Source organism: Melanotaenia boesemani, chromosome 22 (assembly GCF_017639745.1).
Source record: "Melanotaenia boesemani isolate fMelBoe1 chromosome 22, fMelBoe1.pri, whole genome shotgun sequence".
NCBI lineage: Eukaryota > Metazoa > Chordata > Actinopteri > Atheriniformes > Melanotaeniidae > Melanotaenia > Melanotaenia boesemani.
The window spans coordinates 21382750-21404786 of record NC_055703.1 but is presented as its reverse complement, the minus strand read 5'-3'; the positions used below and the strand labels follow the sequence as shown (position 1 = coordinate 21404786).

The window sequence follows — 22037 nt, the reverse complement described above, 5'->3', positions numbered from 1 at the left end:
CACATTTAATCAAAACCAGAGAAACAAGCTATTTATTGCTTGTGCATAAATGCAACCCTCAAGCTTTTATTCTTGGGAAGAGAATGTGTATTTTATCTGTTTAATGTTAGCAGCACATTTTTGGTGCTTAAAAAAGATGGTGGGACTGTGAAGTTATCTGATATCCAAAAAGCTGATATGATTGTGTTTTTAAGATCAATAAAATAGAAACTTATTCATTTAGCACTTAGTCTGATTACTTTAGCAGAAATCTGTTAAATTTAAAATAATATTTAGTTTTAAAAGCTTATCAATACGTCCTTTTCAAACCTAACCTGCTGTGAAATATGTCAAAGCCGTAACAAAACACAAATATTAGCTGCAGTTCAGTTACTGACCACTAGGTTACACTAGAACACCACAGAAGGGGAGAGGAGGGACTGGGTACCAGGGCTCAGCTTTCATCAAAGAGCCCAATAATTTTCAATTAATGATTCTATAGGAGTCCACATTTGCAGGTGCAAGACTTCCTTCAATATATTATAAGTATATACCATAATAAAAAACTATATTTGCTTTTTAATCAGTATTTACTTGCGTTTTGGTGGTATGGTATTGGTCTGACAAACACAAATGGTGTCCTCATTTTATTAAGTCTACCTCAAAAATTTTAAAGGAAGGAAAGAATACACATGACTTTATACTTCTATATGGTTTCTATATTAAGGTTTGAATTCATCAAACACTATATCTCCTCAGTCATTCCCTACAAAGTGGAATGTAGCTGATTGTCATTTAATGGCAAACAGATTTTTTTCTGAGTCTTGCACTTTTACTGAATTTCAGCAGCTCTTCAGGTGTGGATTATGCGTATTTGTGTATGAGATGACAGTGTGTGACAGGGACAGTTAGGATGGCAGCAAAATGAAAAGGCCTCAAATGTTCCTGGGACTGAACGGGATCAGGACATAGGGGGAACAGGTTTTAGCAGAGAAGCAGGGGAAGATGAGGAGGATGAGGAGGAGGGGAGGGTTAAGCTTCAGAGGAGACAGACTGTAGAGATGGGGCTTAGAAGTTAGCAGAGTTTGGTATTCGTGACTGTGGGGCTCAGTCAGCAGGAGTTATAGTCCCAATGAGACCTCAGACTGTTTAATTCACCTCTATATAAATGGCAGTATTCCTTTGTGCATTTCTATGTTGAAAATGTGCATTTTTTCAGTGTGTTTTCTGCATGTTGAACCTTGAATGTGAAGTATCTGCACTGCCTTGAAGTGGGTCATGAATAAGTGGATTTAATTAACAAATAAACAATAGCATGAAAACTGAAAAGAACAATGAACAAGACAATATGCTCTTATGTTTAATGTGCCAAAAATCGAACATTGTATTGTAATATAATCAATAGTCTTTGTGAATAATATATCGGCTGCTCCATCACATCATGCACTGCTTGTGTCAAAGTTCTGATTCATTCACATCCGTTTGTCAGTTTACAGAAACTCAAGCAGAGGCAACATATTGATTTCATTCACCAGCTAATTTTGATCAAGCTGTTTATTTTTCTGTTGTAGGGTCAGCAGGGATGTTACACATTATGTTTATCACACAAATAATAACAATAAAGAAAGGCGTGATTAAGTTAGATTCTCTGTATGTGTGGGTGGGTGTGTACAGTATGTATGTTTGTGCTCATTTGTTGGTGCTCATATCCTCTAGTGAGATGCAACGAGCATCAAAGAGCTAATTTCGAGAGCTGCTTTGCTTCATACACATCAGCCTGTTACATCTTTACGCACTGCACTGGAGATGCACAAATCAGATTGATTCTTCCAAATCAGCTATATATCACATGACTGATGTTCCTTCCCAAAATAATATTTCCCCAAAACAAAACATTAGGATCTCCCTGTCAGTGCAGCTTATTGAATTTAATCCTACTTGTTATTTTAACTTTTGTGAACTTGTTGAAGTGTCAAAACACAGACTTTGTGTGAATGTGTGGAAGCCCACATTCTCTCCAACCTTCCAAATTAAATTGGTTTAGCACAAGCAGCCAGAGAAGTAAAGAACAAACTGTTCATTTCTGATATGAAGGGATGATTTGGCATTGTAGTGTATTAACTATTTATACGCTCAAGCCAGGAAGGCTGCTCTTCCACTCAATGGGGATTTTTAGGGGGCAGAGAGGCCAGGACCACCCTTGAAATTTCATTGGCCACCCCTGTGGCTACCCTAAATCTGATTGCTTGCTTATCAAGAGGAGGTGTAAAAACTATTTTTTTATTTTAATCAAAGTAATTCATCTGCTTTTTTAAAAATAGGCTTTTCCTTTGCCTATGCTCAAAGTCTTTACTAAGCTGAATGAAATTCAGCTTGGTAGTTGGCATTGGTTACATATCTCTGCCTGGACTCTAGACATGATGGAAGAGCTGTGGGTCGGTTTAGTCTCCCCAGTATGAAGTGCTACAGTATGTGACTGTAAACAGCTTATTAAGTATGTAGTGTTGATACTTTGCAGTAGCGCATTGCTTTAAAAATGTACACCTGGGGGGAAACACTGACTGCACATGTGTATGTGTCTAAAGCATCTGTCAGACAGCAGACCAAAGAATAGCAGCAAGACTGGGAATGTACAGCTTTCCTGCACCTGTGCCACTTCCTTCCTTTACATCTCTCTTTACCACCATTACTGTTCCACCTGAGGCTCCACTTGTACTGATCCAGGGTGACAAACCAGTGCAGGCATCACTGTAAATGCATCCTGTCTGATTATGTATTTTTGTATTATGCAGCGAACGTGACCTCCTTTCAAATGACTGGAATATTAAAGAGTAAACAGAACCTGCAGAGCCCCGATGGAGATGCCAGCAGGCAGCTGCTCCTTTCTCTGTTTTATCATCAGATTTCTAAAAAAAATAGAAATAAACAGAGAACCTGACAGAAGTCGCTCAAACTGAGAGAAAAGGCACAGTCTCATGAAAACAAAGGAGGTGTTTGAACTTTTCTCTAGGTTGAGCTTTTCCCACAACATTAAAGAGGAACTCTGGCTTTTTATAATTTTAACACTGAGAACTGGTATGGATAATTCACTCTCACTGCTTTTGATCTTTGCTGCATCTTTTGTCTCTTCTCACTCTGTTGCTTCAGTATGTTTGTATATGTTTATAAATGGAGCGTGTGTATGTGTATTTGTGTACAGCACATCATAAAATCAAGAGTAAATTGTAGAACACGTAGCAACTGTCTTTATTGAACACCAGCTTTTTAGAAGGTAGGGTTTTAACATATATATAGTTGAAAGCCTACAAGAAAAGTAATTTAAATATTTATATATATCTTTACAAATGTTTATGAGCGAGTCAGAGAGCTTGTGTCGGCTAAACTTGCGATCTCGGGAGTGTACAAAGATAGACATGCACAGGGAAAAGTAATGACGGCAACCGCAAAGTCACCTGTTACAAAATGGCTGAGTTGGACGTTTCTCTCTTACTTTTATTCTCTTCATATCTCTCTCTCTCTCTCTCTCTCTCTCTCTCTCTCTCTCTCTCTCACACACACACACACACACACACACACACACACACACACACACACACACACACACACATACACCTCACCCCCAGGCAGTAGCTCACATCATCCTCACATCCAGAAACAGTCTCATTTGCTCTACCATCCACATGGTAAACACACAGGCTATGGCACTGATTGTAGCCAGTAAAAACAAAAAAATAACAAAACTGCTTGGTGTGGTTCAAGTGCTCTTGCAAGTACAGAGGGTGCTTGTGTTTGCATTGAATTTAATCTGCTAAAAATACCAGGAAGATAAATGATTTAATTTCAGAAAACATGAAAGAAAATTGGGAATTTCTTGGTTAATAATCAGAGATTTCTCCTCATGATTTAGCAAGGATTGAATGAACCTTCACAGGAAGAAAACACTTTAAGTGTCTGTATTATTGCAAATTATATTCACAACTTGGTCATTTGAATCAGATTGTCCCAAACCCAATGCTTTTCTTGACTTGGCAGCTCACACCCCTGACCTGGAAAATAAAGATGCTTTTATTCTGTTTTCAGAATAAGTAAATAAATAAAAAATCATGAATGGGTAACATCTGTCTCCATGGCTAAGTTCCTTCTTAATAAGACACAGAATGTTTCACCAACACATCCAGATGCCTTGTCTGGGACGGATATGTCAGTGTTACAGCTCAACATAAGATAAATTAATAACAATAAATATGTCCCAAAGAAAATACAGTAATGCATAAGAATTAACAAATCCAATATGAGCGTACACACACACACACACACACACACAGACAAACATACACAGACACTCTCCTAAATGCAGCGCTCCAAGGCACGGGGACCAGGTGGGTGGGGGCTACTCAGTCTTTTCTGATTTTCCATCTTTGCTCTGGGATTCTGCTGTTTTCCGGAGCTGCGTTTTTTCTGAGCTGTTGTTGATCTGTTGGTCATTGGGTCCACTTGTTTTCCCGCTTGAGTTTTTGTCCAGGTAGTTAAGCATCTCGCTCAGGACTGTCTGGAAGGTGCTGAGAGCTGCACAGACTGCCGGTGTGCCAAAACCATGAGTAATCAGACTGTTGGGATGGAAAAAAATAGTTATTGCAAGAGTCTAACTAAAGGAAATAATTTAAATAAAATGAAAAACACTGAAGGCTACGCATACTTTTGTAGTTCTGAGATTGAATATTGTTAATTTTTATATGTATAAAAATCCGTTAAGATTTGCTGCTTTACTTTGTTAATGTTTTTAACTATTTTTTTTTAGTTTTGGGTGGTTGTATTCTTGATCAAGATAGTTAAACAAGATCCTCTTGGGCTCTAACAACTTTTAATGAACATTTCCTTTCTATCTCGATTATTATAGATGGAAAAAATATCGACAAAAAGAAAATAATAAGCTTGGTTTCAGCACCACCACATCATCTACATCCTACATGACTGCCATAACTTATATAGAACCTGTTTTCTGATTGTTTCAGTGTCTTCAGAATCCAATATGATACCTGCATCAGTCAGCAGTCATGGTCAACAGTACATTTATTTGGCCTTCCTACATTGAAATTCAGCAAAGATGCTCTTCCAATTCTGTTTTCTTTAACAAGCAAATAAAATCAGACAAAGCCAGTTGAAATTCAGAGACACCGCAAGGTTGCAGGATAACAACAGGAGGATGGATGGCCTTGGAATGGATTTAAGCATCAGTTATGCACTGATACTGTTTCTTCATTCTCGAGAATGGTTCATCCGGAGCTAAAAGCCAGCTCATCTTTTGGAACAGAACTTTAAGCTGCCAGAAGGATGCTGTTGTTCAATATGTCACTGTTTGTAAGATGGACCTCCTGTCTAGTGTCTTTGCTCAGCAGTTTGCAATGTGGCCCTCTTTAGTGGTTTGATAAAACTTTGTGCATTCTGCAAGTGGTGACGCCATAGAATTGACATTTCTGTTACCAAGGCTGCGTCTCCTCCTCCTGCCGCTTGTGCCAAATATCAAACTGCACAGCTGCGTCTTTCCAAAATGGCAAAGAGGTCAGAGTCATACCAAGCAAACCTTTCACGTAGTAGTTTTAATTACTTCCTTGCATAAGACCAGCGATATTCTTAAACACTTATGTTCTTGTGCATTACCTGAAGTGTGTGAGGTGTCTCTGGATGTCCAGGTCCAGGATGGGGGTTGGTCTAGAGGAGCCCAAAGGAGAACGATCTTGGCTCAATAAGTCCTGGAACTCCTTACAGATTTGCCTAACAGAAGGAGGGAGGGACTGAGGGTTTACCATCTGTCTCCAGCACATTTTCTGACTCTGCTTCATTCTCTTTTGCACAATTCCACTATGTTTTTATCATGTTTGAACACAAGTTCATATCAAGCAAAGATAAGCACACTTTTGTACCATAATAACAAAAATAATGTAGAGTTACAGGTGACTCTTTTGGTTTTGAATTAGTGGGTGCTGTTGTGTGCACAATATCTGTAGCCTAAAATCTGTTCATATAAGATACTAAAACTGAATAACAGAAGATCATCTAAACATAAAACATCCTCAATATATATGAAAAAAAGTAGATCTTAAATAGATTTAGTTATTGAATAGCAACTGGGATTTTTCTTTCCACTTAAATTTGGAAACTTATAAACAAAGTTACATGTCAAACAGATGCAAAAGTTTCTGTTCTTGCTGATTCATTCATGTTACTTGTCGGTGTGTGAGTGTGTTTGTAGACTCACTTTGTAGCTAGAACCATTTTCTTGCGTGCACTGGTTTCTTTTGGCTCACTGTGCTGCCTCGCCAAATGTTCCCCGACTGCCTTACTGGGAAACTCTGTCTCACAGGTGTAACCAAAATCCCTCGCCAGGTGGAGCGCCTCACCTGAACACAGGAAACCATACAAAAAATATTAATCATCAGATTAATATCTCACAGTGTTAAAGAAAAGGAAAAAAAATCCTTTGGTGGGAGGAGGAGGGAGGGTACAGAAAAAGTTATTGCAAAAGTTTAACTAAGGAAATTAATTAAATAAAATGAAAAATGCTGAAGGCTGCATATATTTTAACAGTTCTGAGCTTGAATATTATTATTTTTATATGTGACAATCTGTTGTGAAGACTTGGTGCTTTACTTTATTTATATTTTGAACTAAATATTTTTCAAGTCTGGGGTAGTTGCATGCATGATCAAGACATTTCCATTAGAATAATATCTCACAGTGTTAAAGAAGAAAACCCTCTTGTGGATACAAGTGACTTACCTTCAACCAAGGAGGTGAGCAGTGTGACGTTGGCAGCTTTCCTCCGTCCTGCTGGCAAGTTCAGGCCTAGGCGGTCTAATTTTTCACGAAGACACCTGCCGCCATTCTTGGACTTTGCTCTGTAGAAAGTAAGTGAATAGCTTGTTGTCACATATAAATATATAATTATACAATTATGCTTCACAAGAGACCAGAAAACTGAATATCTAGTGCAGCAATAGTATTGATCAACAAGCCCTCTATTAGAAATGGATCCAAAATGATAAAATCATCAGAATGTGTTGGATTGAATTAGGAAAGATATAAACTCATATTATATAAGCTTTCTTGTTTTTTCTTCTTCTTTTTTTAAAATTTCTGTCAATGTCTAAAATGATAAATTGTATTTATTTAAAACAAAGCAACAACAAGTCATGATGTTTCTGACTCTTTAATGTGGAATTTATAAACTGTATGCTTTAATCCTAAAACTGTAAAGTCCTTTTAGAGATCTGCACTTTCAATTCTGCACATTATTTTGTTATAAAAAGTCATTATAAATCTGACACTTTCACAGATAATAACACTGACATTAATATAGTTTTGCTGCAGATACAATCAACATCCCCATTTGTGCATTTAATTATTATAATTTTTTTTCTTTTTTGATGCCTAGCCTGGTAGCCATATCCACTCTGCTCATCTTTTCTCTTCCCCCCTTCCCTTTCTCTTCACTTCATCAATAATACAGTGCTGGCAACTCTTGCTTTCCTCTGGCTTCTCTGATCCTGGCATGCTTTGGCCTGGTCTCGCCTCCCTCTGGCTCCCTGGGCATGGCGGCGCGTGCAGCCCCGGCCCCCTTTTGCCTACAATAGCTTTTGTGGGGGCTGCTATATATCCTCTGTTTCATCTGAGGGCTACAAAGACTCGGGCAATGCTCTCACATGCTCAGCAGCCAGATTTAGGCTTTTAAAAAAAAGGCACTCTCACAATCAGATTCTCCTTCAATCACACTTGTGCCCTTCCTTCAATGTTATTACATATTGCAGGGAGAAATAAAGAGATGTAGATCATTTAGGAGAAATGTTTTGACACTCATTTCTGCATTTCTGAGTTTATTATTCTAGAAAGTAGCTTTTAAATGTTATATTTGGTATTGTGTTAATCACCATTGCCATGACTTCCTGTTATCTTTTCTTAACCCATGCACGCTCTTTTCACTCTTAATTCTACTACTATGAAAAGGTCTCTCACGCTCTCACATGATGTTGATCACCCTGCATAGCTGAGACATTTTGTTTTTAACTCATTGGTCAGTGGTTACAGAGGATTTAAGTTTTATGAAATTATATTTTGGGTTGAGATTCTTAATGGAAAAAGTTTATAGCAGTAAAAAGAAGCTTAAATCTCCAGAGCTGTAAAAGGCTCCTTCAGATGGATTTAAATGGAAATTTTTGTTTAGGACCATAATATGCCAAAAATGCAAGAGAGAATGGCAGCAGAACTTTATGAACAGTTTGATTAGTTTGCTTTAACGTTAAGTTCAATCACTGCAGTGCTGTAATGAACTTTTGATTTTTTTTTGTTTTCTTTCTGCACTGACCTGCGGAGTATGCCACCCAGTAGGGAGGCGTTGAGGCACTCTGGAGGGGACAGTCTTCTTTTCACCTCAGCGATGGTGACTTTGTACTTTGAGGTGGAGCTGAGCAGTGAAAGTCGACCGGGTACTGAGCAGAACAGGTCTGTAGGATTTACAACGCATGTTCCCCCTGCAAAACAGACACACCACTGTGATTATCACTAAGTTACGTGGGCAAACATACCACTTGAAGCATGGAGTTGCAGATCAGTTTAAAATCATGGTCACTTTTTTACACGAATGACTGATGTTAAGATGACTCAAAATTAAAAAAACACTGCCTTCATAAATACAGGCTTCTTTACTGCACCGTTACACAGAATATTGTTGTAAATGGCTGTGCATGTGTATTTTGGTTGAAGGAGTAACAGCTAGAAGGATTCAGGGTAGACTGGAAGGACACAGGAGTTTATTAATGTTTTCATATATTGTACCCTCAACACCTGCACAAAGCCTAATGAGAGATACAAATGTAAAAATTTAAAGTACAAAAAATTTAGTTTCATGAATTGGGTGTTCATTTCCTCTGCATTTGAATTTAAACTTGCAAACACAAGAGTCAAAACAAACCCTTCTTACTGCACTAACTGGCAAGGCATGTGTGTACAATACAATAGAAGTAGAAGATCAAAAAAGCAAAAACAGACTGTGATGTGAAATGAATAAGAATAATGGATACGTTTGAAAAGTACTGCAGATGTTTAATTTTAGTAGATACTCACACCTTGTTGTGCAATGGATGTTGAAAAAATGGGAGTCTGCTGTATATTTTAACACAACAGCAGAAAGAATTTACTTCAGTACACTTAGCGTAGAAGTTATCAGGCTAATGCATCCAATAAAAAGCATTTCAGACCTTGAAAAGTCTTGACTCAACAAATACATTAACATTTTGGCTTGTAAAATGTATGAGAGTATAAATGTGTCATCAGCTCTTAGTCTGTATCTATCACTGATCTTGTATATTGCATTAGTATTGCTCATATAACATCCAGCTTTGTAGAAAATGCACAAATGTTTTTTTTTTTCCTGTGGAAAAGTTCCACAGGTTGAGACATCATTGGATGCCACTTCAGGGAGCACTGTGCACACACTGACATTATTTTGCACCTTTGTTCACAGAGGGTGGCTTTACCTGTGTGCACACTTTGCATGAGGTATGTGGTTCTTTTTTTCAAAGAATCCACAACAGAAGACGATGCAAAGAGAGAGAAAAAAAAACTATACAGCTGTGTAACAAATCAATTGGGAAATCTTTTATCCAAGTCTTTGGTGCAATAATGTTTGTGTGCAGCCGATAAGCAGAAGTTTCTAATAATTTGCAGTGACATGATTAAGTAGAAAGTTATCGTGAAAGAAATATACTGTATGTTTAAGCCTTTTATTACCTCAACAACTGCCTTCAGATCAGAAGATTCAATCTGTTGTAAAATTCTATGTTTTCATAAGAGCTGCATTTACACAATTAACAATAAACTTCAACTTTTTCATATTTGAACTCCTCAAAGAAAACAAAAACTATAATTGAACTGTTAGATTACAGCTCATAGCATCCTGTTTTAATATTCAACATTATGTATGTTTTTATATTTTCTTAATAGAAATGAATCCCTATATGACTGTGATGGTAAATGCATGCTCAGACTATAAACCAACCTTCAGTCAACATGAGGGCATGATGTTTCTCTCAGCGCTTCACCAGACTTCTCTGCGCGTCTTAAATAGTACATGCAGTTTTTTCTACTATGTACATATATTTATATTTCACTCCCAGCTCAATAGTCATCTGTATGTAAGAGCTGTTCTCCCGGGAGGGGAAAAACAAAACCTTCTTTCAGTCACCTACCAAGTTGATATCATTGTGTTCTTGAGGCTCCTGAATGTGTGAATAAATGATTGTGCTTGTGATGGTGAAGGTTTTTTTCACATTATTAATTGCATCTGAATCAGTGTATCTGGATGCTCTTAAAATATATATATCGAATATTCTGAGTTAGCTTATTATTATTAAACTTTCACTTGAACTAACGTCCCAAGCAGCTGAAACACAAGGTTTCTGTCTGATGTATACTGTGGGCTATATTCTATTATTCATCTGCCTCATTATCAAATCTAACAGCAGGGTGTGTCGCTTTGTTATTAAGCCATGCTGGATATGATGAAATGAAGAAAAAGGATCCCATTTAGGCCTGATAGAATAATGCTGCAGGCAAAGATTGGCTGCACAAGACAATGTAGTGGAGCATTATGGACAATCCGGCCACCAACTAAGTCTTTTTTTATGACCAGCTGTAACCTTTTTTTTTTTACACCCACTGGCATTCTGTAATTCACAGTCAGCAGAAATGTGCTAGATTCGAATTTTTTCCAGCCACAGGAAGGCAGAAAGAGCTGTAGTCTCAAATAAATGTGCCATCCAGGTTCAGTACCATGGACAGCAGCTTGCACCTTTCATTCCAGCACCTGGACAGAGCCACATGCCCACAGCACGTGTAACATCACTATGGTGTGGAAACAAAGGCCTGTTGGACTACACCTTGGACAAGGCTGTATATGACTTGTGTTTTACTCAGACTGTCAAAAATGGACAATTGCACGTCGAGGGAATGGATTGAAAGGCTGATATTAGTAAAGCTTTATCCCCGCGTTTTTGTGTGTGTGTTTGCGTGCGTGCGTGCATGTGTGGCGTGCCCGCATGAAGTCCAGCCCGCCTGTGTCTATGTATGACACAAACCGGGCAAACCTGTCTGTCAGGCTCATGCGCTCTGACAGGGGCGCGCTTTTCTGAAAGCTGCGGGTTCACATCATATTAATTCCCCTAAAAATGTTTTGATTCAAAGTAGTTTGTATTTTATGTTGCCAAGGGCAATCGAAAAGAGCTATTGCCGGTAGTGCAGTCAGTGGAGCGCGCGGGCCCAGAGGCGATAACGGTATTTAAGCAACGGAGAGTAGCCTCGGGCTGCGGCGCGAGCGGCGGGCGGGATCACACGCGGAATCAAGCGCCTTTTACGAGTTTGCCACGAAAATTAAAGAAAAAGAGGCATGGGCCAAATGTCATTCTCCTCATATTTTAACAACAATATTTATATCTAAAATAAAAAAATAAAGAAAGAAATAAAACGAAAAAAAAGAAGAAAAAAGCCCGCCAATGTCTTGACAGCAAAGAGAGATGTGCGTGCACGAGGATGTAGTAGCGGGGGCGCGCGTCTGACAGATCAGCTTGATCTGTGAGGCTGCTGTTACAGCTGAACTGGAAAAGGGGTAGCAAGATGAATAAAAACACAGACGACTCCTCCTAAGTAGGATCCGCATTTCTTGAGTGATTTTCTTTTGAAAAAGGTTATGTGAATATTCATGCCGCCAAAGCCGCAGTCAGAAAGAACAACATTAATATGATCTCGGCTGAATCCGGGGCCCCGCTCGGCATTAGCATATCAAAGCGTCCGCCCGAGGCGAGAGAAGCTATCGATACGGGAGCGGGAGGTAAAGCAAAGATTATTGGTTGTGATGGTTGCAGCGGCTGAGCTCAGGGCCAAATACGGCGCACCATTAACCGAAAGTGATAGCGAAGGGATTCCCGCGTCAATCCAAGAGAAAAGCCCCAACACCTCGGCAGAGCTGATGAAAAATTAAACCCGAGACACAGCCTTCCTCTCTGTATGGAAAATTACACATAGTCCTTAGTTTGAAAAAAGAAGAAGAAGAAGGAGAAGCATGGCTTTGATAGAGGAAAAGCAGATCCACATCGTGTTTAAAACCACTCATGAGGAAATTGTCTGGCCTGCTACGTGTTGATTCAAGCCGAGCCCACATCTTCACCTTTACAGTCAGCCTCAGCCGCCTTCATCAACCAAATACTGGGACCAATTCTGTAGTCTTACATAAAACATACACGTCTTAACATTATACAATTCAGATAAGTTATTTGGGCTGATTTACCCCGGATACACTCCACAAATAAGCACACAAAAATAAATTAAAAAAACATATCAATACTGAGAGCAACTGGATAATGATAATAAGCTTGATCAATTTTCTGTGAAATTCTAAAACCATCTTTCACTATTTAATCAGGTTATGTAAACAAACAGATCCAATTTCATACACTCACAAAATTGTATGAATGAGGACACAATATTTCGTTGCCGGGTTATTATTTTAGTCTGCGAAAGTGCATTAATGGTGCCCCAGGTTCCCTAATTTTGACCAAGGAATAATAAATAATATTTGATCCATGTATTGCCTTAAATTACACATGATTATGTGATTAAAATAGCATATTTATTTAATATAACCAAGAACAAAGTCAGCTTACATTTAAAATTTTAGCTTTCACCTTCACTTTTAAGAAAGTCGTATATGCTGTAATGTGTCAAATGTAGATTCAAGCAATAGGCCGGGCCTCATTAATTCCTGACTTTGTTGACATTTTAATTGTCTGACAGTTTAGATTGCTGTAAAGGAGAGGTGTTGAGTGACAGTGGGGAGCACTTTCTCTGCGCTTCCACAGTGTGTTAGTGTTTAAACAGGCGATAAAATGGGCCCCTTCCTGCTGTAACATGTTGACAGCAGACAAGAGAGGAGTGTTCCGCCTGTTTGTCTGTCTGCTTGCTGTCTTGTCGTGTCGAGCCGTGAGTGTTCACGGCCTCCGGTGCAACAACACAGAGAATAAACGGGGGGCTTACCTCTCCGGATGACACCCCCTTGGCCGTTCAGCACGAGCCCACACTGCGCTTCCACGGAGCCCTGCGGAGAAACGCACTCATTAAGAGGAGCTACATTTTTTTTTAACATCCATAGAACACAATTGCTGCAAGACTTCGGAGATATAGTAGAAATTTATAACGCTGATTTCTTGTTTCTGTACAGGTGCTATTATCTCACATGAACATCCAAAGTATGAATCAGGGTGCCCCAACCTTAACTGCAGCACTTTTTAGATGATAAAATGCTCTATAAATTAACTTTTTCTTTTTTTTTTATTCCCTCTGATATTTACATCTCAATCTCAGTGTTGTGCCAGCCAAACCAAGACCCTTAAAGGTTCTTTCCATTAAGAGCATGAAAAAAAAATCGCCATACAGAGTCCCAACCTTGGTCCTCTTGGAGCAATTTTTCTTTAGTGCAAAGAAGCCCTTTTTGTTAGAAAGTGTACAACACATAGCAGGCTTTTAACAAAATTGAGGGCACATTAAAATAAGGGATGCAGGTCACGGCTCACCCAGAAACTAACCTAAATTAGGAGGCTCCAGGCGAGGACAGCAACTCATCCAGACTGAGAAATGAGCAAAAAAAGAAAAAAAAAGTGTCCAGACTTTGTTGCTGCCACCGACCTGTTGGTGGAATCTCTGCAACATACAGGTTTGCATTTTTCGAGACCTGTTAGCGACGCCATTTTGGTCCAGATCAAGACTCGCGTGCTATCAATAATGTTATCTAGAAAGGAGAACACGAGCTTTTTATTCAGAAAACACTTAATCCCCCGTGCGAGCCTCGAGGCCTGGCCCACGCAGAAGCTCCTGATTAAAATAAACTGAGGGGGGAAAAGAAGGAGCTTGTTGGAGCTCTTTCTTAACCAGCTCCTGCTCTGTTTCTTTTCTTCTATTCCGAAGCTAAAGTGATTATAAAATCAATATACAAAACGCAGAGGTCTTGCATGAATTAGCTTAGCGACGGGAGAAAGGTGTGGCAGCTGCTTTTGTTCAGCATGAAAATCTCTTTAACGCTCTCAAAGATGCGACCGGGCTGCACGAGACCATAGGCGCATCTGTTCCGTTTATACATCCGCTTCGTGCAAGCTCAGGTTCACGAGCTATTCCTTTCTTCTCTCAAATAAAAGGTCAAACAGACGCCACGAAATCCTACTCTTTACAATAAAGATATGCACAGAAAAATATGTAATTATTGGTTAAACAAATTAAGCATATTTTAGAATTAGATAACAATATTGACTATTATTGTGTGTTTTTATTGTTAAATAGTTAAACTTTAAAAATTCTGAAAAAGCAAAAATAATAATAAATAAAATTACTATAATAAAATTAAATAATATACAGATTTTTAAGCAATAATTTTAATACTGCTTTAATAATTATCATGATATTAATATATAGGCTAATCATGGACTATATATTATTCACCCATCATCATCTTAAATGACCAAACCTTTCATTTTTATTAGAATAAAATATTGATTATATTTCTAAAAATCTAATTTCTCTACAAATAACTTTATATTATGATGTTTAAACTAGGATTTATTCGGCCTTAGCCTGTAATTTAATTGCATTTCTGAAATGTCAATAAAAAGCCAGACTTTATGGAAGTGATTTAAGACTGCTTAGTAAATAGTTAACGCGACTGAAATTATGTGTCACTGTATCAAATTGTGTTTAACCAGAGCCGCGTTTTAAGCAGCTCAGATGTCGCTGCAAAAATAACAAAGTTGATTGACGTTAAGTCGGTAATTGGATAAACTACGGTGCTTTATGGTGCTTGAGCTGGGCATTGTGCCTTGAACCCCGATCCGTTAATCCGCCCTTTACCGGAGAATAGAGCAACCAGCGGCTTTTCTTTGCCTCAGCAGACAGCCGGACACACACGTATTCACTCACTCACAAACACACGCTCAAGAACCGTGCGAATCCCTTTTCATCTCAGCCATTTCTTAACATCGAAAAGAATTATGTAAAATATGGTCACGTGTGTTTCGGGAAAAATAAAGGGAGGATTTCACAATAGGATTGTATAGACTGCCAGTCAATTAACCTTTAGAAAACAGGCTTGCCTTTCAGAGGCACCGTGCCGTGTGGACTTGACATTTACTTAGCCTGTTGTACAGTCACTTTTGCTTTAGAAACAAAAATATCTCAAGATGATATCCAATATTACTAACCCCAAAGTTTAGAGTCCCTGAGTGGAGATCAACCATAAGCCAAAGAAGCTTTGTGAATGTCACAGAAAACAGACAACGGAGGCAGACAGACAGACAGACAGACAGACATCTGGCGCTGTCTTTCTGTTCAATATTTTGGAATTGTTGTGTGGGGTGGGGGGGTTGTTTCAATACTAGGCCAGTAGGGCATGCAGGGACACTGGGGTACTGGGTCTTGTTCAGCAGGGTCTGCTACCCGTTCTACCAGAGGCTTCCATGTCCAAGCTTATTATTTTATTTTGGAATACAGAGAAGCCGAAGAACAAGGTGAAGAAGAATTTATGTATAATTCTTTCAGGTAATTAGCTGGTTAACAAAAAAAAAAAAAAAAAAAAAATGGCGGCCGCAGGTACCTGCAGGTCGTCTCCCGCGGGCGGAGGGAGGCCCAGGCCAGCGGCAGGCAGCAACCTCTGGTCCGGGTGGTGCATACCGACGCCGTAGGCCTGTGAGCCGTGTGACGTCATCAGAGACAAATCATGGCGCCGGTAAGCATCCAGGCAGCCCAGCTCGCGCCGCTGCTGCTCATCCAAGCACGAGGACTTGAGGGCTGAGCGCGCGTTGTGCAGATTGATGAAGTCGGCGGGCTCTCCGTGGTGGATCTGCTGGTAGTACTGGCCCGAGTGCAGCGAATTCAGCCCGTAGGCCTCCGGGGCCACGGCTGGATGGGAGTGCTGGAACTCGTAGTGGAAGGACTGATGGTGCAGGGGTGTGTACTGGTGGTTAGCTGAGAAATAGGGCGATGCGAACTCCGTCCCCGCCGGTGCTGGGTAGGTGAGCGGCGAGGAGGAGGAGTAGGCGACCGAGGAGTTGGCCACGGATTCCAGACAGCCGAGCTGCATGAGCCGGTAGCTGTTTGATCCGTCGTGACGTATCTACAAAATAATAAAGAGACAGGGAAATATATGAGCAGTGTCATTTAGCATCAGCCGGTGTCTCCTCTTCTCTGCCTCCCCAACACATTCAAAAACACATCTCACACACTCAAAGCGTTTTTTTTCCCCACTCCACTTTAAACCACCTGAAGGAGATGTCATTTCCACGCGCTTGGGAGGGGAACACGAGGCAACAGGAGCCATCAGGGTGTATATATATATATATATATATATATATATATATATATATATATATATATATATATATATATATACTCCCTTTGGCATGCCTTTCACTCTCTTTGGATAATTTTAAAAAAGGCGTACTGTTATATATTATTATTATTATTACCGAGCTGCTGGCAAATTCACTGTCCCATGCCTGCTGCTCGCTCTGGATAGAAAGTAAGCACTGTGAGATACAACGGAGAGTATCCTGCCTTCAAGTGCTCTAATCACACTGTTACTGGTTTACACAGGAGCCTCATTTTCCTTAATACACACACACACACACACACACAAAAAGCCCTGATTTTTTTTCTTTTTACCGGCAGTTCGAATGAGATGCACGACTCATTTCTCCTTTCATGCATTTTATTTAACTTTTTAATGCATTGAACACAGAAGACTGTTTTCTATTTAGACCTTTTTTTTTTTTAAAGCAGACCTCAAAATGCTTCTGTAACTCATTTAAAACCAAATGATCTTTATTCAGGCTTGTTATGATGCCTTAAATTAAAGGCTATTATGTTAATAAATTAGCCTACCTCTGCGTCGTGGACAAGTCCGGGGAAGGTCGCTGACATTGTGCTTTCTCCAAAGTAACCCGTATTGTTTCGTCTCCTCTCTGCCTCGATCGAATAATAATAAAAAAAATGCCTTAAAATCCCAAAAAGCGAGAGAAATGGAAAAGTCCCCTTCGCGCGCTCTCGGTAACGGTAGAAAGCTGGCGGAACGCGAGCGTCTCCCCTCTGCACGGACGGGGCTGGCTCACGGATTTTGTACTTGCAGGGTATTTCTCGGCTGATGTCGTAGGTCCCTTGGTAATATAGAAGTTTTGAAAATTAAGCATCAGCACTGAGGAATGGGAGGACAATAGACGGAGCGGAGCATCCCAGGAGACAAGGAATAAATATTGTATCTTCGCCTTAATAAGGAACCAAGGGCTTCTTTCAACATTTTCGACGCTTTTTGTGGACATTTTCCATTTTGACTAGTTTTCACATGGTCTGCTGCTCCTTTTTCGTCGTGTTATTATTATTTTATTCACAGCAGCTAAGGCTTTTAACAGAAATGAAAGGGTTTTCAACAGAAATGTAAGTTGAATTTGCATTATTTTTAAGCCCACTTTAATCATTTATCAAAAATTATATGTAGATATTTTCCCAGCTTCAAGATTTAAGAATTTTTGATGCATTGGCGTGGTTATTCCAATCTTAACGGGATGTTAAGATTTTTGTGAGTCTTTAGATTGATTTTAATTGTCTTACTGCAAAATCAATACGAGTTTGAGATTTAAAAATATAGAAAAGACATATTTAAATTCACATTTTTACAACAAATTTATTTGCTGTACAGAATTTATTCGATTAATTTAGTTGAGTGTGTTTTGAAATATTATTGAATGAATTGAAACATTTTTTTCACCACAAGTTCCCTTCACTAAAGGTTTTATTCAATATTTTTGACAAAAATATTTATTTCAGCAAATGGAAATCTCCGTAGATCTCTGCTTTATTTTTGCCTAGCTCTGAATTATCTTTGATGGAAATAATTTGATGCAGTTCATATACATATATATATATATATATATATATATATATATATATATATATATATATGTGAGTGTGTGTTTTTTTAGTGGGCGAAGGGGGTCACCATGAGTATTACCTTTCTGAAAGACCGACTCGACACCTTTCCGTTGGACTGAAAAGTGAATGATGGCATTATTATTATTATTATTATTATTATTATTATTATTATTATTATTATTATTATTATTATTATTATTATTATTATTGTCGTTGTTGCTGTTGTTGTTTTTGTTGTTTTTCCTCTGTTCTTCTTAACCATTATCTATTCGTCCTTTTCTACATTTCTCACTTTAACTCACCTGAGCGCGAGCCCTCGGGGTGGTCCTGCCCAGCTGAACGGAGTCGGCTGGTGTTGGAGAAAAAGATGGCAGAGAGGGTGTTTTTGTTTACATTTATTTCCAAAGCTGATTGGATTTATCGGGGGAACATCTAAACTGGTTAAATATAAAGTATATAGGCCTATATTTAATAGGATAACAGAGTGGCTAAATATTAGCAGGTGCTCAAAGCCACATAGAGCGCTCGTGTCAAAATCCAGGCTATAATAAGCTTAAATATACAGAAACACACATTGACTTGCCCTTAGGCCACCCGGCACGCAATATAAATACAAAACTTAAAAGCAGAAGCCAAAGCTCGTGGTCTCAGCCTGAAGAGAAGCAAGGGGAAATGAAGGAGTGGGATGGAGAGGAAACTGAAGGAGGAGAGAAGAGTTACTCTACTGTCTGTCAGATTTCCTGCCATTCAAAAACAAGGCAGTCAACACAGGAGGGTTGGATGGGGGTGGTGGTGGTGTGTGTGGGGTGGTGTGGGGGGAGGGCAATAACTCAGAGTAGAGATAAGCCTTAATCAGTCTTGTTTTGGATGATTTTTTTTCTTTTTGCTCAGCTGTAACTGCAACCAAAGCGACTCTCTGATATTATTAAACTGCAGACTGTGGCCGTGCTGACGCTGGGACGCTGAGATTGACTCTGCACTTTAATTAAGCAACTATTTTCCCTCCCATCTGTTACTGCATGTGTCTCTATCTAGGTCCTGTCATTATTGTTATTGCAACCGATTAATAATAGTGGTGGTGGTGAAGATAATAGCAATAGCCTAATATTAAAACTAATATATAAAACATTTTATTTTTAAGATTATTATTTCTGCCCTTTTATCAGCGGATCTTATTGATTTCCCCCCACGTGGTGCCGTATATTCAACTGAAAGGATAGTTTCTTCTGTATCACTGTTCACATGGCTACGAAAAAAAAATAAAAATCTGCAAGAGCTTCCCCTTCCTCTTGATCAAGACTATTTAGCCAAATGTCTTGCAGTCATATCTGGAAAAAGTCCTCGCAGGGAACACAAACGGCCCTGGCGGAGACACGGGTGGTGCAGGGGCCGCCTTAAATAACCTCCTTTAAAAAGTTCTCAAGGCCTTTTATATTTTAATTAACCGATACCGATTGTTTTGCCTCGAGGCTCGACGTGAAACCTCTGCACGACGAGACTGTTGAAGGCCGGTTGTCGCATGCCAGGTATTACAAAAAAGAATATATGTGGGGGGGAGGGGGGAGGAAGGGGGGTAGAAGGAGAGGTAGATGAATGGAAAGGCCACGGGGCAAAGAAAGGGATGGAAAGAGCAAGAAAGAGCTTTGGTGTCGATTTAGGCGCATCAAGTGATTCTAAAAGTGATCATGTGATTGAGATTTTCTTTTTTTGTTGTTTAAAAGAAACATTAAGAAAATTTAACCAGAAAGGATTCTCCAAATCCTAACACGTGTCTGTTTATTTATCTTTTCTTTATCACTTTATATTTTTTTTAAGTTGGCTGGTGATGGTCGACAATCTCGATCATCAATGATTAGGAACTCATGCTGATATGTTGACTTTTAGCAAAATGGCAGCTTAACCTGCTTCCGTTTATGATTAAAATTTAGATTACATCCACCAGAAACTATTTTGTATGTTTGAGGGAGATCCGTAGGAAAAAAAAATCACTTTCAAGGTCTGTTAAATGAATTTTCTACAGTAAGAACAAAACTTAAACGGTATCAATCTGTACACGCAGTTCACGAGATCATTAAGCCCATAATATTAAGTTTGTCTTTTGGAAGGTTATGCCAGGAGGTTTTAGTGGCAAACCGAAATAAATAAAGGCTATGTGTATTTAGGGTGTGCAGCCACTGTCACTGCAATCCAGGGGCACCAGTTGCATGGCTGACGATCCTAATAGGGCTTAACACCGACGAGAGGCCCCGCTTTACCGGGGGCTGGGAGCGCCGCAGCAGATGCGCACTGATCTCCGGGCAGGAGCCAGTCCATCTGCCGCCTGACGAGGCAGGGAAAGGCCCGAAACCCCGCACAGCCTAGAGGCGAGAATTTAGATCAGCCCCAATATTTACTGGATGGACCGCTGCTCCTGCAAGGAACAGGGGCCTCCTTCCTCACCCTTGCCCCCTCTCTGGGGCAAGAGTGAGGAAGTGAGGCAGCATAGTCAGGCAGAAGATTTGGTTTTGTGCCGTACGTGGCAAATAAACCCTTGTGATTGCCTGTGTGACCTAATATTGTAATTTCCCAGCAATATTTGCATGAATTCTTTATGAGAACAGACCTTAAAAGCCTAGTCTCATAGCAGGGTGGTAAAACCCTCTTCAATAGTACAGTCATGGGCTCTCTTTTTCCTCAAAATGAGTATTTTTATTGCACAAACTAGTCAAAGATACAACTTTTAATATCTAATCTGTGTGTTTTGTTTGATTTAGAAGTTAATATTGTGTAAAAAGAATCATATTTCCCATGCTCAACCATCCCACCTGATTGGTTTAAATGGTTTAATAGTGGGCCAAAACCTATCTATAATAAATAACATAGCCTCCAGTCATTTAGTGTGTTAATGCCAGTGTAGCCCAAATCACCTTATAGGGTTTAAGACAACTTTAAGTACATTGTGTCAGATTCAAACACTTAGCGGAAGTCAAGATGCACTTATTGCGTATATGGGTCCATGCTGCGTTTAAAAAAGGTCTTTTGAATGTATAGAGTCAATGTTTATTCCATTTGCATATACTACAGTGTTTAATGTAACAGAGACAGACCACAGCTTAAAATTTCACAATGCAGTCTGCTCCTTGTATATTTGCACATGTTGTCCTTGTTTTTGAGTCTGTTTGGATTTTAATCAACTCCGGTCAGACACCGGCCTCATATGGCCATAAGCGTCCGTTAATTTGGTCTTATTGCCTTGCTGGGTCAGTGTGTATAGTCCGCACCTTTCCAGCCAAAATAACGTCTGACACAATGAAGGAAGCAAACAAACGGCCCAGAAGATGTTTGTCCTCCATCAGCAGCAAAAGTAATTAAGAAAATGGTGTCTGACCTACATAAACGATGCGCCTCGGAAGGAAGCACAGGTTAATATGCTAATATGGATCTGCTAATTGTGGGGATTTAGGCTACTTGTCGTTTTGCAGAGGGGAGGGGCCGGGGCGTCACTGCCTCGTTTAAGCCTTCAAGATCTGCAGCAAATTAATTTCTCCCCATGCAGTGCGTGAGGTGAGGAGAGGAGAAGAAGCAGGAAACAGGTGGTCGCTGTTAAATGGACATTCAGGGAGAAACGGAACACAGAAATGGGTTAAAACTCTCAACAAATCTGGTTCATTCTTAGTCGTTGTTATTCCTCATTTCCAAATTTATGGTATATAATACACTTGACAAGAATTTAAACAATTATCATATGAAATACACCATGCCACTCTCAAATACATATGCTTTTGGTCTTATATTTTAATTAGGCTTTTATCTGCCCCCGGGGTGACACCCCAAACTCACCCCACCCACCTACACAGAGCCGCAGGACATTCAGGCTACTTCAAGGACCCCCACATCTTTCCAGGAAGGAAATAAGGTCCATAAATGCAGGAATAACATGAGTGATTTGGTTACACGTTTTAAGAGGCAGACACTGGGTATATAGTTTGTGTTGCCAATTAGCGCGTTTCATAGTTGTTTTTTTGTTGCTCTAATTACTCCTGAAGTCAATTTAAAAGTTCAATCCA

General features: G+C 39.5%; 1 protein-coding gene across 3 annotated transcripts; it reads right to left on the bottom strand.

The window, feature by feature from the left end:
- Positions 1-3647: 3647 nt before the first annotated feature.
- tfap2d (transcription factor AP-2 delta (activating enhancer binding protein 2 delta)) lies at positions 3648-18647 on the bottom strand. Of its 3 annotated transcripts, none has more exons than XM_041976454.1 (8): positions 18294-18647; positions 15662-16180; positions 13060-13120; positions 8339-8504; positions 6757-6875; positions 6236-6377; positions 5638-5751; positions 3648-4586 (listed from the first exon to the last, which is right to left on the bottom strand). In XM_041976454.1, the coding sequence occupies exons 2-8, from the start codon at positions 16145-16147 to the stop codon at positions 4370-4372; spliced, it is 1305 nt and encodes a 434-aa protein (XP_041832388.1). In that variant the 5' UTR covers positions 16148-16180; positions 18294-18647; the 3' UTR covers positions 3648-4369. The 3 variants fall into 3 exon arrangements, with proteins under 3 accessions (XP_041832388.1, XP_041832387.1, XP_041832389.1); XM_041976453.1 differs by lacking the exon at positions 18294-18647 and adding an exon at positions 16948-17134; XM_041976455.1 differs by lacking the exon at positions 18294-18647 and adding an exon at positions 16327-16348.
- Positions 18648-22037: the final 3390 nt, after the last annotated feature.

Bases quoted from the DNA above. Each gene is read 5' to 3' on its own strand.
- tfap2d (XM_041976453.1), bottom strand. From the start codon at position 16,986: ATGTCAGCGACCTTCCCCGGACTTGTCCACGACGCAGAG. The intron at 16,181-16,947 runs GTAGGCTAATTT...ATTATTTTGTAG, and splicing joins GACTTGTCCACGACGCAGAG to ATACGTCACGACGGATCAAA. The intron at 6,378-6,756 runs GTAAGTCACTTG...TCCTGTGTTCAG, and splicing joins GCTCACCTCCTTGGTTGAAG to GTGAGGCGCTCCACCTGGCG.